General features: G+C 36.4%; 1 protein-coding gene across 3 annotated transcripts in view; it reads left to right on the top strand.

The window, feature by feature from the left end:
- The window catches only part of ZRANB1 (zinc finger RANBP2-type containing 1), a 54,738-nt gene that overhangs the window by 10,891 nt on the left and 28,525 nt on the right, over positions 1-15,322 (top strand). Inside the window, exons 2-3 of one of the 3 annotated variants that reach the window (XM_032490689.1) lie at positions 6,823-6,997; positions 8,261-9,111. In XM_032490689.1, the coding sequence (XP_032346580.1) occupies positions 6,957-6,997; positions 8,261-9,111 (892 nt within the window). In that variant the 5' untranslated portion in view covers positions 6,823-6,956. Of the gene's footprint in view, positions 1-6,822; positions 6,998-8,260; positions 9,112-15,322 lie in introns of those variants that run through there. The other 2 variants (XM_032490690.1, XM_032490691.1) reach the window with 2 other exon arrangements.

Raw genomic sequence — 15,322 nt, 5'->3', positions numbered from 1 at the left:
TTATTATTTGGCACACATAATTCATAAGTGGTATGATGTATGTATGTATGAAAGCTTTATTTCAAAAATAGGATTTTGATACTGCTTAGATCTGTTTTTTTAACTTTTTATTGAGTTATAGTCATTTTACAATGTTGTGTTAAATGCTTAGCTCTATTAAGCGATCATTAACTTTAGTATATATTTTAAAATTATCAGTACTTGTCACAAATGGAACAGGGAAAAGTTAAAAAATGTTTTCATTGTCTTTGGAAATAGAGCATTTGCAAAATAAATTTAATAAACGATTTTAAAGTGAGTCTTTACATAGAAAAATGTGAGACTGCGAGTTGGAGTTCAGTATTCGAGGTGGAGCTTCTGGAGCTCATCTTGTTTATTAACTCATTCATTTTTTCGCAGATGAGAAAATTGAAGCTCTAAGAGAAAAATTACTTGTTTACTATCTTACAGTCACTCTTTGTTTTCCTATAAAACAAGGCCATGCGCGGGGGAGGGTATAGCTCAAGTGGTAGAGCACATGCTTAGCATGCATGAGGTGCTAGGTTCAATCCCCAGTAGCTCCATTAAAAATAAATAAATAAATAAATAAACCTAATCACTCTCCCCCCCCCCCCAAAACAAGGCCTTGTATATTTAGTGTAATTTATACACACACCTGTCATATGGGGAGACTTTTCCCTTTTTCAGTTGTCTGAATGGAAATGAAAGGCTTTCTGTTATTTTAATTGACGTGCTGTGGTTTCTTTAGTAATCTGGATTAGTGTATTGGTTTAAGAGAAGTCAAACTGATTTTTATTAATATTTTCTTCCAGAGGAATTGCCTCCAAAATTAAAAATACTTAAGGTATTTTGGGGGAGGGTATAGCTCAGAGGTAGAGTGCGTGCTTACCATGCAAAGGTCCTGGGTTCAGTCCCCAGTACTGCCGTTAAAAACAAACAAACCAACCTAATTACCTGCCCCCTAAAAGAAATTTTAAAAAATACTTAAGATATTTTATTGTCTCAAACCGTGGTGAATACTTCAAGTTGTCTTTTTCACTCAATTTTAGATGTAAAATTGAGTATATCTTATTTTATAAATAACTTTTCTGGGTCCTGCTTACTTTTTAGGCATTTTGCAATGGTTCTCAATCTAGATAAGCTTTGGAAAGATATTACTCAATTTTAAAAAGCTAAAATTTGAGCAAAATGTGTGTTGATGTGTTTTTTTTAAGTTTGCTTGTTTAAATATTGTTTGTCATTAGTCATCTGGCAAGAGATTAGTCAGTCAAACTCAGTGTAGTTTACGAATAATCCAAATTCTGGATAATGGCAGTAGGTGACCATGGGCTGCAGTATAAATGTACATTTATTACATCATCAGTATTGTACAGACTTCAGAGCCAGAATGCCCCGGTTCAAATCTTGGCTCTGCCGCTTAGTAGCTTTGTGACTTCAGGCAAGTTACTCCACTTCTCTTTTCCTGTTTCCAATCTTTAAAATTGGTGGTAATAGTACCTGTTTCATAGGGTTCTGATGGTTAGTTACGTATATGTACAGTGCCTAGAACAATGTCTGGCATATAGTAAATCCTTAATTTTTAGCTGTTTTCTAAGTTGGATAAGGCTGACCCTGGCAAAATTGTGAAATAGGTGAAGTTCACCTAGATATTCATCCACCTCTAATGGTTGGGTAAGCAGTCCCTTCAGCTTACTGCTGTCTGTGGCATTCCTTGCCAAGTTGTTCTTTGCTAAACCTTTGCCTCTATTTGTTCTCTGTCCCTGCAGTGAAAATCCAACTCACAAAAGCCCCACCCCATTTTCCTGTTATTCATCACAGTAGGAATTATTAGAAAAGTGATCCAACTGAATGACTTCACATTATTAATAAATACTGTTCATAAATATCTTATATTTATAAAGTAAGTGTTTTATTTAGATAACTTTTATGATTGGAAGTAAGGCAAAATGACAATCTTGAACAAAATTGTGTTGGGAAAGAGATGTTTTTGGACAAGATACTAGCTCTGAGTTGGTTTTGCCTTGGAATATTTCATTCATTTGGTTCTCTCTGCTTTTCAATTCTTTTCTTTCTTTTATATCAGAACTCACTGATTAAAAGTTTTGAACACCTCCTTCTTCTGTCACGCAGATAACATAACAGTGCACAGTAAATGATCGCCTTTAGTTGGGCTAGGTTTAGTAGTGATTCTCAGTTCCTGTGGATATTGTTAATTGGGACTGATCTGTTCAGTGTGAACAGAGAATGGATAAGGTAAGGAAAGGAATCAAATTCTGAATGAGATAGTATGTTCACAGCTCTTGCAACAGTTGTTGTATTTTAAATGCTGGGTTGATATGCACTCTTGGAGATAATCTCCCCACTTCCATCTGTGTTTGAGAAAACTGTAGTCATCTTTCATCTATTTAAATTGCAGGTGTCCTGAGCAGAAGGAAAATATTTTATCTGGTTATTTGCACACACACATACACACATATTGTGTATGTACATACATATATGTATATATGAATTTATTACTCCTCCTTCCTTTCTTGGTATTGTCTAGGAACTGAAGCATACAGAGGGAAGTTGGCCAAATTACAGATAAAGCCTTAATATGTAAAGAGTTAGAATTCCTTTTGAAATGACTAGAAGATAGATTTTTTAAAAAGAGCGTTACTGTTGTTTCGTGTGAGATTTGTGTCGGTATATCTTTTTCATTCTAATCAGTGGATTGCTAATTATCCAGTGGTTTAAAAGGAAAACCATTAGCATTGTAACTTTTCTTACAGTTTTTCCTAATTAATGTAATGTTGGCTTACTGAAATATAAACTTTATGTTCTGTGTTATTTTTAAGGACTTAGGTTTGGTTGGAATGACATTAGATGTATTGGTTGTACTGGTAATTGCCTTAGTTAATTAAGGCATAGTGCCAATAAGGCCAAGTTCACTACGATAGTTATTTAACTATTTTAACTAGATTTATTATGTCCATCTTGCCTACACATTCCTGGGAAAGGGCCTTAGCAAGTATGTTTAGTTCAGATTTCTTTGTTAGATACAGATAACAGAGATAACAGCGATCGGTGAGTGGGAGGACAGTCAGCATGTTTTTGAGACCTATTGATTCTTGATTATCTACACATAATTTCACAGAGATTTAGTACTTTCAGTGGATATTTAATGATCACAAAAGTTTGCAGACTAGTGTCCTTGATACTGCAGGACTTGCATAGTTAACCAGTTCATGAGTGCCTATGGCTTGTCACCTAGTTATTAGTGGCAAAGAGATCGTGCCATAAGAATGGACCCTGTCCTCTAGAATTTCTCCTTTTTGCCTGAGGTGGCTCAAGAGCTCCAGTGTTTATTTTGTTCAGGTCACTTGGTGTGGTCTCTTCTCTGAGTTACACTAAATTTAGGGCTGGTCCACATTCCATGCCACTAGAATCCCTGAGCCAGAGTTTTTGTAAGCTTGACTACCTGATTGAAAACTGAGGGGAGGAAATTATACAGGGAAAACACACAAATCAGTGGTTTAGAAGCTAGCCTCAGGAGTTGATACAGTAAGTGCCAGATGTCAGTAGAAGTGTGGTTGCTTGGAGTGTACTTCAAGTGATTTGAAAAAAACTTCACAAGAGAAATGAGATTTGAACTGAGTCTTAAAGAATGGGTAGGATATGCCAGAAGTGAGGATATGTGTCTGTTGTGCTTGTTTCTAAGGCCTTCATGTGTGTATCAGGGAGGGGTGGTGGTACACAAATGAGCCTAGGGTGTGTGTGCTGTGTTTCTGTGACGGGAAAGAGTTGAAAGTTTGTACTGTTAACAGCAGAGCTTTAGAAGGAGGAACTTGTTATTAGGAGGATTATTCTGGTAGCGGTGAGTTGGATGGATTTAGAAAGGGAAGGCGCTTAGGAGGCTATTACAGTAGTACTGACCTGAGCTGAGAAAAGGTTGATGGCAGCTGAAATGGAAAGAAAAGAGCTGATTGGACAGAAACCATTAGAGAGAATCTTTGGGGAGAAGGCAGAATTCAAGATGAGCCTGAGTTTCTGTGCTGCGTGCAGGAGTATTAATGGTGTCCTTAATGGAAACTGGAGAAGTCAGGGTAGGGGTTTGTTGTGGGAGGGAGATAAGAGGTTTAATGTAAGATGTGATAAGCTATTGGAGCCCTGAAATGAGGTAGGTTTGTAGATACAGGGTTCACCATTATCCTCAAGACCAGTTGTTTTTTCAGTTGACTGGTGTGAGGAAGACAGTGATACAGAAAGATGCTGAGGAGAAAAGAGGAAATGACTATGTGGGATTTTTGGCTTAAGAGTTAAGTGCAGTACTTTTTATTTATATAAATATTACAGCTCAGAATTAACTTGTAGTATTTTAATAGAATCTGAAAATTCAGCATGCTTGGAATATCCTTCTGGTTTTAGCTTTCATCATGATTCCCTTAAGATGCTTTCTGAGCATTTGTAAATCTCCACAGATTTATGTTGTTTAATATTTATATCAACAATTTGTATTAATAAGTTAATGTATTACTAAATACAGACATATTAATAAAGCTAATACAAAACCTCAGAGATACCAGTCCTTCCTTTGGATAACTTCTTGCCATTTGACACTAACTGGCAGTTGAGTTTTTCTCAATTTGTTTCTTAAGGAGTTTTTACTTGGTGAGGATCATTCTTTAGTTCTCCAGAGGGTTTTAGTAGGTCGTTGAAGGAATTTGTAGTATAGCTGTAATTTTGAGGAATTGACTTAAATATAGATACGTTTCTTCTACAGTGTTTAGTAATGTTTCATAAATACGGCCTAAAGAGTTCATTATTAAGCATGCAGATATAAAAAATATTCCATTATGAACCTTTCCCTTTCCCCAGCTATCAATCCAAACACTGTAATACCTGTGTCTTTGTTGTTTGAACTGGGAAGTATATAATCCAAAGCAGTTGTGAATTTAATACTGGAAAGTGGCTGATATACTTGGAGATGTTACTCAGTCTGTCTACAAGTAGAGCTTGATGTGCAAATAGATTCATGGACTTTTTGGTCTACAAGATCGCAACTGCTGGTATTGCAGTTGAACCAAGGAATATTGCATTTGAACCATGAAATAATTTGTTTTAAGAGTAATAGTTGTGTCTAGTTCCCCTTAAAGAAGATTCATATTTACAGGTTTTATTGTTGCTTTGTGTATTGAATAATTGAAATACGATTCACTGGATAGAATTTGGAAATCTGTATTTTATGAAAAATTAGACTTATAAGTTAAATTTACTTGGGTGTAAGAATGTGTGTTAATTTGCAAGATACTTGGTAACAGTTTTATTTTTGTGTATAATATTAACTCAAAGCTGGTTGCTGTTAAAAATTTCATGTTTTTCGGATGTTTTGACATCTGATAGAAAAAGTGTACTTAGTGTTAATTTCATCTCAATAATGCAAAATCACATAATTGATGTTATCTTTACTCTTCCATTCCATTTAGTAATTACCATACGTGAAGATGGCTCTCTCAGATAATCCCCTTCAGTGAATTTTAGCTTTCAGTTATGAAAAACAGTATTCCTGCGAAGTCTCAATTTCCCAATTGAGTGGATACTACATACATCATTATTGAATATAATGCATTTATCTTTTCTTTTTTTTTTTCTTTTTTTGGTTGTGGGAGGGAGGTAATTAGGTTTATTTATTTAGGAGGAGGTACTGGGGATTGAACCCAGGACCTTGTGCATGCCAGGCATGCACTCTACCACTTGAGCTGTACCCTCCCCCCTTACAATGCACTTACCTTAAAACACTTGAGCTTGATTTTGATATTGCTTAGCTACCTGGATTTTTTTTTTTTTTTTTGGTGGGGGGAAGGGTAGGGTATTTACCAGGCATGTATGACAGTGATTCTTTATTTTTCAGTGGCAGGATTTTTTTTTTTTTTTTCTGCTTGTTTTTTTGGTCAGACCTTCACTTAACTAGGTTATGCTGGCACAGTAATTCCATGAAGATTAGCTAAGATAATGTAAGGCCACAAAGTGTTTAGTTGAACCTACATCAAAGTAAGATATAAGAAAGCAAGCATGAATTTCTGAATGTCAGTATTTTAAGTTAAATATTGAAATTACTTGTAGTATAGCCCTGAATATGTTCATTATGTCATTTGTTCTTGTCATGATAAGTTTTTACTTATTTTAATTTCTAATAGCATGAGCAGGTAATTTATTTATATTTCATTTCTGAGAAGCTAAAGGAAGAAACTGCCTATTGAATATGAAAGTTGCCATTAAATCTCAGTTGTGCATTTTATGGATGCGTTTATTATAGTCTTTGCCCTTCAGCACACTTTTGGATTGCTGTCAGATTATGTGTAATCAGGGCGCACAAACTAAATTTAAAAATCTAAGCAAGATAAATATAAATTACCTGGTTAGAAGAAAATACAGTTGCTGAAGGAGAAAAATATTTCAAAGCTAAATACAAGCAATGTTTTTTGCTTTTTCTATTTACTTGGCTTATACCACCTTTCCCCTTTCAGTAATAACAAGTAATACAGGTAGAAATTGACTTATTAGTCCTACCAAGTTAATATTAATGATGATATTAGTGCATATACACATATGTTTAAGGTTTTAGGGAAAAATGCCTTTCCTATCTCTGATTGACCAGCCAAATCAGTTAACTAATTTTATTGCTGTGTTAAATTAAAATTCCAAATATAGTAGTCCACTATTAAAATAAATGAGTAGAGTTAAAATAGAGAATTTATTAAAATAAAGCCTTTTAAAAAAAATAAATACTTTTGGATAAAGTAGCAGGCTTCAAGTGAAATCCAGTTTTGGTCTCCTTTACAGGAATAAGCTATTCACAGTTATACAGCACCACTTACCACGTTTTGCAGTACCTCCTGAGGAAGTCAGAATCTGAGCCAGCATGAAGCCTGAATCTGGTCTTTGGTCTGATTTATAAACTTTACTTTTATTCTAACATGTGCAAGGTGGAGGTTATAGCATGGAAACTAAAATCTTAGTAAGTGTGATTTTTATTTTAGCTATTAAACAGTAGCCTTTCTTATAGTTTGTCCTCTTAACACAGTTTACACTATAAACAGAGGACTTGGTAAGCAAGGACCTAATTATACACTTACAAAGTGAAAGATTCTGCTTTCCAGGTTCAGGAAAAATCCCTGAGGAAGAGAAGGAAAAGCTTCTATTCCTCTGCCTAGGATTTCTTTCACTTTTCTGAGTACAGATAGCAGGATGATACTAATTCAGTTGAGAAGGGATTTAAGAAAATGGAGTCTTACTTTAGTGGCCAGTGTCTAAATTGAAGCCATTAAATAAAACCGTTATTAAATTTGCTATGTAAGTTGCTTCATTATAAATTAGTTGTCATTAAATGTTAAAGTATTCATTGTAGTGTAGTCTTAGTAAAGCCCAGGGTGGCTCTTAGGAGCCTTTTAAATAGTGAATACATTTTTAATATGCATTGAATTTTTAGTACATTTTAAATATTGAGTATTTTGAGTATAAATATTCAAAATTATATTGGAGTGATTATGCTAGTTCCGTCGATTGTTTGCCCCAAGTATAGGTGATGTGCAGTTTTTATTTTTCGTACTCTAGACAGGACGAGATTTTGAGGATATAGGCCATCAAGGAACTTTATCCCTATTTCACAGTGTTACTTTGTTAATTGTAAGCTACTTGTGCTCATTAAAAGCAGTGGATAATTAGCACTTTCAGGCTGCTTTTCTCCCTTAGCAAGAATGATAGAATTAAGAATTGACTTTGTTTGATCTTCTGAGTTCTTTAGGGAATCAAACATTGTGATACTCTCCCTAGATAGCATAATCATCTATGTTGCTCATAATTTTAGGATGATTATGTGTTTAAGATGTTTGATTTGTGTTTTGTCCTTTCCCTGCGAATCTTTTTAAACTATTGGTTATTTTTCTAAATTGATGATGATGACCTGGCTGAAATTAAATGTTTCTATTAGAGCCTTCCTGATTTAACTGCCTTTCCTCTTGGAACAAACCTCCCTTTATCTTCTACCTATCTCTTGCACTCTAAAGTATAGTTTTTCATTAAATCCCCAGGTCTAAGATTTTTCTTTGAGAACTTATCTCCGGAAATTTTAAGAAAAGAGTAGTTCAGTATGAAATGTTCCTTGCATCTTTTGAGAAATTGATGTTTTATAAGTTGAAGGGTACTTTTATATTTTGGACATATTTTCAGAGGTGAGATTACGTAGTTACTGTTTTAATAACCATGTCCTAATTATTTATAGCTTCCTGCCTGACATAACTCACTTCAAGAAGTGCACAATGTCAGAACGTGGAATCAAGTGGGCTTGTGAATATTGTACGTATGAAAACTGGCCATCTGCAATCAAGTGTACTATGTGCCGTGCCCAAAGACCTAGTGGAACAATTATTACAGAAGATCCATTTAAAAGTGGTTCAAGTGATGTTGGTAGAGATTGGGATCCTTCCAGCACCGAAGGGGGCAGTAGTCCTTTGATATGTCCAGACTCTAGTGCACGACCAAGGGTTAAGTCTTCGTACAGCATAGAAAATGCAAATAAATGGTCATGCCACATGTGCACATATTTGAACTGGCCAAGAGCAATCAGATGCACTCAGTGCTTATCCCAGCGTAGGACCAGGAGTCCCACAGAATCTCCTCAATCCTCAGGATCTGGTTCAAGACCAGTTGCTTTTTCTGTTGATCCGTGCGAGGAATACAATGATCGAAATAAACTGAACACAAGGACCCAGCATTGGACTTGTTCTATTTGCACATATGAAAACTGGGCCAAGGCTAAAAAATGTGTTGTTTGCGATCATCCCAGACCTAATAATATTGAAGCAATCGAGTTGGCAGAGACTGAAGAGGCTTCTTCAATAATAAATGAGCAAGACAGGGCTCGATGGAGAGGAAGCTGTAGCAGTGGTAACAGCCAAAGAAGATCACCACCTACTACGAAACGGGACTCTGAGATGAAAATGGATTTTCAGAGGATTGAATTGGCTGGTGCTGTTGGCAGCAAGGAGGAACTTGAAGTGGACTTCAAAAAACTAAAACAAATTAAAAACAGAATGAAAAAGACTGATTGGCTATTCCTCAGTGCTTGTGTGGGTAAGTTTTTGCATTTTCTGAATGGGATGGGAGAAGATACAAGGTACAAGGAGGGTCAGTATTATTTAGCATTTAGTTCATTCAGCATGATCGTTATCCTCCCAGTATGCATGCGTAAGAATCTATTTCTGATCTTGTCATAACTTTGTCCTAAATTGCCTCCCATTTCGTTGTGCATGTGTCTCTCCATCTTTAGGGAGAAACACTTTTAAGTTAAAGCAAAATTTTTACATATCAGTAGTAAAATATATACCTGGAGTTTAAAACTGCTACTCTGTTTATTACAACAAGTGACTGAGGAACACCAGCTGCTGCTTCAGAGTGTTTGCAAACAGTATGAGCATCTTGTGATGATAGATGCTTTAGTCAGATGTTAAAAATATCACAAAAATGTGTGACTCCAAGAAGTTGAACCAACATAATATTGACCTTGAAAATATTCATGTTAATTTAGCATGAATGTCATGTAGTGAATATTTGCAAACTTAATGAAACTGATTTCACGTGGCCAGCTGATTCCATAGTACAAATTATGATTTGTGTGTTTTGTGTTTTAGTGCATTCCTAAGGAAATTCTGGATATTGGTCCCAGTTACTGGCTCAGAGCTGTTAAGGGACAGAGACATGTTATGTGAGAGCAGGGTTTTCTCCAGTTACTGACATTGTGAGTTAATTATTTGTGATGTAATTCACAAAAGCAGTTATTTGACTCTCTTTCTTTCTTTCTTTCTTTCTTTCTTTCTTTCTTTCTTTCTTTCTCTCTTTCTCTCTTTCTCTCTTTCTCTCTTTCTTTCTTTCTTTCTTTCTTAGTACATTAGCTATTTGGATTGTATGATTTAAATTATTTGGATGGGGTGCTTGCTTTGACATTCAATTTTGTAAAGAAAATTTTGAGTGACTATTAAAGTTAAATATTGTATGGAACAACAGCTAACTCTTAAACATAGTTTAGCTGTATGTATATGTTTTTTCTAGTGCTAATTCCTTTTGTTTAGCTCCCTGAATATAGCCCTAAGAATATGGAATACATAACTATATGAAACTGCAAGTCTTAAGAGTAGATTTCAAGAAATCTCAGTTTTTTATTTTAGTTTTGTCCTGGCAGAAAAAAAAATGTCCCAGTTGATTTCTGAACACCAAACACAGTAGGCACTTAGTAACTGTTAGCTCCAGTTTCCTCCTATTCTGAGGACAAGGGATGAAAGTGCGCTGAGCTGTCTTTGCTGTGTTGTACCATTACATCCCACTGATATTTTTCCTCTCTCCCCAAATTGGGGTACCACATATGGTGTGAATGTCTTTTTTTTTTTAAAGCAGGAGATACAAAAGGGTTTGTTTATTACAAATTTTTAAAAATTGAGGACAAATTCACATAACATAAAATTCACCATTTTGAAAGTGAACAATTCAGTGACATTTAAGTGCAGTCACAGTATTACATAACCACCATCGTGTTTAGTTCTGAAACATTTTCATCACCCCAAAAGGAAACCCTGTACCCATTTAAGCACTTACTCCACATTCTCTCCTACCCTGAGTCCCTGATAGTCACTAGTCTGCTTTCTGTTTCAGTGGATATACCTATTCTAGATACTCCATATAAATGGAATCTTACGTTATGTGATCTTTTGTATCTGGGTGTGATTGTCCTTTAATTACCTGTATGCCTTTTGGAACACTCTTAGAATCATTTTTGCAGGCAGTAGTGTACTATGTATTCATTTACTACAAAGTGGTGTTTAGTATGTGTAAGTTTATAGATGGTAAGAACTACATTGCAGTGATTCTTAACCTCTTTTGGGGTCATAGAATCTTTCAGGAATCAGAGGTTCACTGTTTGTTGAAGTTAGTAGATCTTATGATAAGAACCCCTGATTTGAAATATTTTTTCTCTTTGACACACGCGAGTTAGATTGATCAATATAACTTTGTCTTTATGCCTGTTACTTCTTGTCTGTGACTACCTGTCTTCTTGGTGCTGCTGTTACTTTCCATATATCTGCTTCTTTTGAATAATCATTCTTGTACCTCTCTGCATGTTAATAGCTGAACAAGAACTCCTCTTAGCAGGACCAGTATTAGATTTGGCCTGTTTCATTTGCAGAACAGTTTTTGTCATTAAGTCCCTGTTCCCATATACTCCAGAGTTTTAGGTTCTTAGGGCCAAGGATTGATTGTATTTGATTCTTGGTAATGTGGATTATGTCTTTCCTGTTAGCAAATATTTTTGACTGTGCACTACATAACATGGTTCTGGACTGTTGTATGAAAGATAACGGACCTGTCTTTATTGAGTAGTTACATCCTGATTTGTAAACATCACTGAGATATGTTAAAAACTTTGTTTTAGTTGTTTATATTATATTTGCTTAACTAACAGAAGCCCACATATATTGAAAATTAATCTTTACTTCTCCTTTCTGCCTGCCTTATGTGCTCCAGGTTTCATTAGATGTGGTATATTATGGTTTATTTATGTTAGACATTAAAAAAAAACCATCTCAGTGCTCACTTTGGCAGCACGTGTACTAAAAAAATCATCCCCAAAGTATATACACTAAGTATGAAATGTGAGAGTTTCCTATTTGAAATTGAGAAAAAAAATCTTAACCTCAGGCCAGCTTTGTAGCTAGTAAAATGGGAATGAGGAAGATTCAGTATTGAGGAGGCGAAAGTAAGATAAAGCTTCAACATTTTTAAGCAAGTATCTTTTACATGACTGCTGGGTATAAGTTTCACAAAAGTCGTATTATCTTATGTGGTGAGAGGACGTTGGGGACAGCAGTGCCAAAACCTGACACCAATAAAAGTGGGATCTGGGAAGGGGAGCCAAAACAGTAAAGGCAGAGGTGTGAATTTACGTGTGCAGTTGTCTCTGGAATGTCTACAGCGTGGTGCCAGGTTATTTTCTGGGAGGTCATGTTGGCACAAATCATAGTCTGGATAAATGCTATGTCCCTAGAGAATAGGGCAGCACTACCTAACACACCACTTTAGTTTCGCTGTTGTATTGAATCAGTTACTCTTTAGAAGAACATTTAAATTTATGACCCCAAGATCCAGGGCCAGATAAGAATCCCAAATTAAATGTGTGTAATAACTTCTTGTATTCCTGAACCATAGACTTTTATATCCAGTTGTCTGTACAACATCTTCCCTTGGATATTAGTATTTCAAACTCATTTCAAACTCAGGCTACAACTGAACAGGTCTCTTCTCAAATCTGTTCTCTCACTCCTTCATCTTTGTCTATGGCAAGTTATCATTTTTGTATATGTGTATTTTTATTAAAATTAGTCGGTTTACAGTGTGCCAGTTTATGGTGTACAGCATAATGCTTCAGTCATACATGAACATACGTATATTCATTTTCATATTCACAAGTTACTGTTTTACTTGCTGTGCGCAAAGCCTTGGTCATCCTTGATATTCCTCTTTTTCTCTTAACACTCCATTCTTACTGGCTCTGTCTTCAAAATATATTCAGAATCTGGCCACCTCTCACCGCTCTGGTCCATGCCACGATCCCCTTTGTCCTTGTCCTCCTTTACACACTGTTCTCCGCGTAGGGGCTGCTCTTCTAAAACTGCTCAGAATCCCCCAGTGATTCCTTGTGTTGCTCAGAGGAAAAGCCAATTTTATAGGTGCTCTCTGCTCTATGTCCCGTACCCCCTTTCCCCATTTTTATTTACAGGGGCGCGCGTGCACACACATGCACATGCACACTCACACACAGTTTTCCTCTGACGTCATCTTTTGCTTTCAGCCTCACTCTTTCACTCCAGCCACTCTAGTTACCTTTCTCATCTGCAGATAAGATTCAAGACTTTATACTTGTTGTTTCCAGTAGGTGATGGGATTAGCTAATTTACTTCCTTCAGGTCTTTTCTCACACATTACCTTCTCAGTGAGTCTTCTCTGACTGCTACATCTCAAATTTGAGCCCTGTCCTGTGCCCCTTCCCCCAATTTTAATTTTTTTCACAGCAGTAGTCCCCTTCTAATACTCTTAACAGAAATCACTTTTTGTATGTCTGTCTGTCTCTTAGAATTTAAGCTTTATGAAGGCCAGGAATTTTGTCTTTTTTTTCTACAGCTGTATCTTCCTAATACCCAGAACAGTGCCTGGCACATAGCAGGTGTTCAGATTTTTGTTTAATTAATCAACAAATAAACTTTTGTGGAAACTGGAATCTGGACAAATAGATATTTCTACAAATAGACCTTTTTGCTTCTCTCCTGAATTCTAGTTTTCTGTATTTTTCTCCTTACAGACTATCCGGGGCTCAACCCATTGGGAGCCAGCTTGACTTCTGTCAGGTGAAGCCAGAGAAAGTAGGTCCAGTAGGTCTGATTGGGTTTTATTGGAAAGAGTAGAGAGGTGTCACTTTATCAGGAGGCAGTCTATGGATATAGAAAGTCTGAAGTCAAATCTCTTTACATTTAATTTCTCCATCTTTCTTCCTTTACTGATGAATATTTGATAATTTGATGAATGTATAAAAAAATCATCCAATTTTACTCGAAAAATTTTTATTCAATTGTCACTGGACCTGTTGCTGCCTACTTGGCATTTCGTCTTGTGTGTTTCTTATGGTTAGCTTGTCTAGTGACCCTGCTGATGAAGCTGGGGAGGACTTGATATTGGGGACGGTGGGAGGGGAGTGGTATTGAAGGCATAGGGGGAAGAGAATCATGCTTGTATAATAAGTACATGTTGGAACTGGAATTTTGTTGCTGAAATGTTCAGTTGCCTCATGCAGTGGCCTTACATACACATCATTACCATCTCCCATTGCTCCCTAGCTTTGGGATGACCTCCAGTGTGTTCTTGTGTACCATGTTGAGAATCACTGTCATGGGAGCTAACCCAGAACCTTGTTATCAAGAAACATGTTGAAATGGCATCATGAGGGTTGTAGCCTTATTATTGAGCAAAACTTTGGTGTGTCTAAAAATTTAAGATTTTGAAAACATAGGAAATTTATTAGAATTAAATTTTTCTTGCAAGTTGTCTGCAAAAATATGTTACATTTGCTCTCCCCCCCTCTAATAACTTGTGTTGAAAATTTATTATTTGTGGCAGTTATTTTCTGTATTGATGCCAGTTGTATTTTGGCCCCCCTGCTGGAAACCTGTATTCAGTGTCAAATATACCTGTCTTCTCTAGAGTGTCAGATATAGCTGTAGAAATACCTAAAACTTGCACACTATTAAATATGTCAGAATGTATTTGTCTATTTGGTTTCAGTAATACTTTTTCATTTTTAACAAAAATTAGCAATATATAGGCTTATTACATTTTTAGATATTTTCAATTTTAGATATTTATTTTGGTATTGGTGTTAAAAATTATGGATGGTTTTTCTCAAGGAAGTAAACCATTAAGGTTGTATTAGTGTTATTTTTCTTTCTCTGAAAAAGCGTTCCCAGACCCAGTTCCAACACAACAGTGTGTGTGTGTGTGTGTGTGTGTGTGTGTGTGTGTGTGTGTGTAGGGGGGGGATGGGCTTCTCCACACCAACAACCAGTTCTCAAAGGCCAGCAGGGTGTCTGAGAATTCAAGTCAATTCTGATACTGTCTACCCAGAGATAGAATCAGATTCCCCAGCTGAAGAGGCTCAGTCCCAGAAGATTTCCATCCAGTTTAGAAACCAGTTGCAAAGCCCAGGTTGTGTGCTTCTGACCAACTGGCTATACGTCAGAGATTCACACTTTGGGTTTGATTAATTTGCTAGAACACCTCACATAACTCTAAGAGAAAAAATTTATTTACTGGATTACCAGTTTATTATAAAAAGATATGATAAAAGATACAGATGGACATCCAGATGGAAGAGATGTAGAGGGCCAAGGTGTGGGGAAAGGGCATGGAGCTTCCATGATGCTCTTTCCAAGTGCCACTCTCTTCAGATCTTAACCAGCCTGGAAGCCCTCCAAATCCTGTCCTTTTGGGTTTTTATGGAGGCCTCATCACATAAATCATTGGCCACTGGCAATTGATTCCACCTCCAGCCCCTCTCCCCTCCCTAGAGGTCTAGGTGGGGAAAGGCGTGGGACTGAAAGTTCCTGCCCTATGAAGGGGCTGGCCCCCCCTGGCAACTAGCCCCCATCCTTGGGTGGGATCCAGAAGTCACCTCCCCTGAAATGCTTTCAGGGACTAAGGACCAGAGACCAAATATTATCCTACTGCTTTTATCACTCAGGAAATT

This window comes from Camelus ferus, chromosome 11, assembly GCF_009834535.1.
Source record: "Camelus ferus isolate YT-003-E chromosome 11, BCGSAC_Cfer_1.0, whole genome shotgun sequence".
Classification (NCBI taxonomy): Eukaryota; Metazoa; Chordata; class Mammalia; order Artiodactyla; family Camelidae; genus Camelus; species Camelus ferus.
Note: the sequence above shows the minus strand (reverse complement) of the source record. Positions and strands in the feature narration are given on the sequence as shown.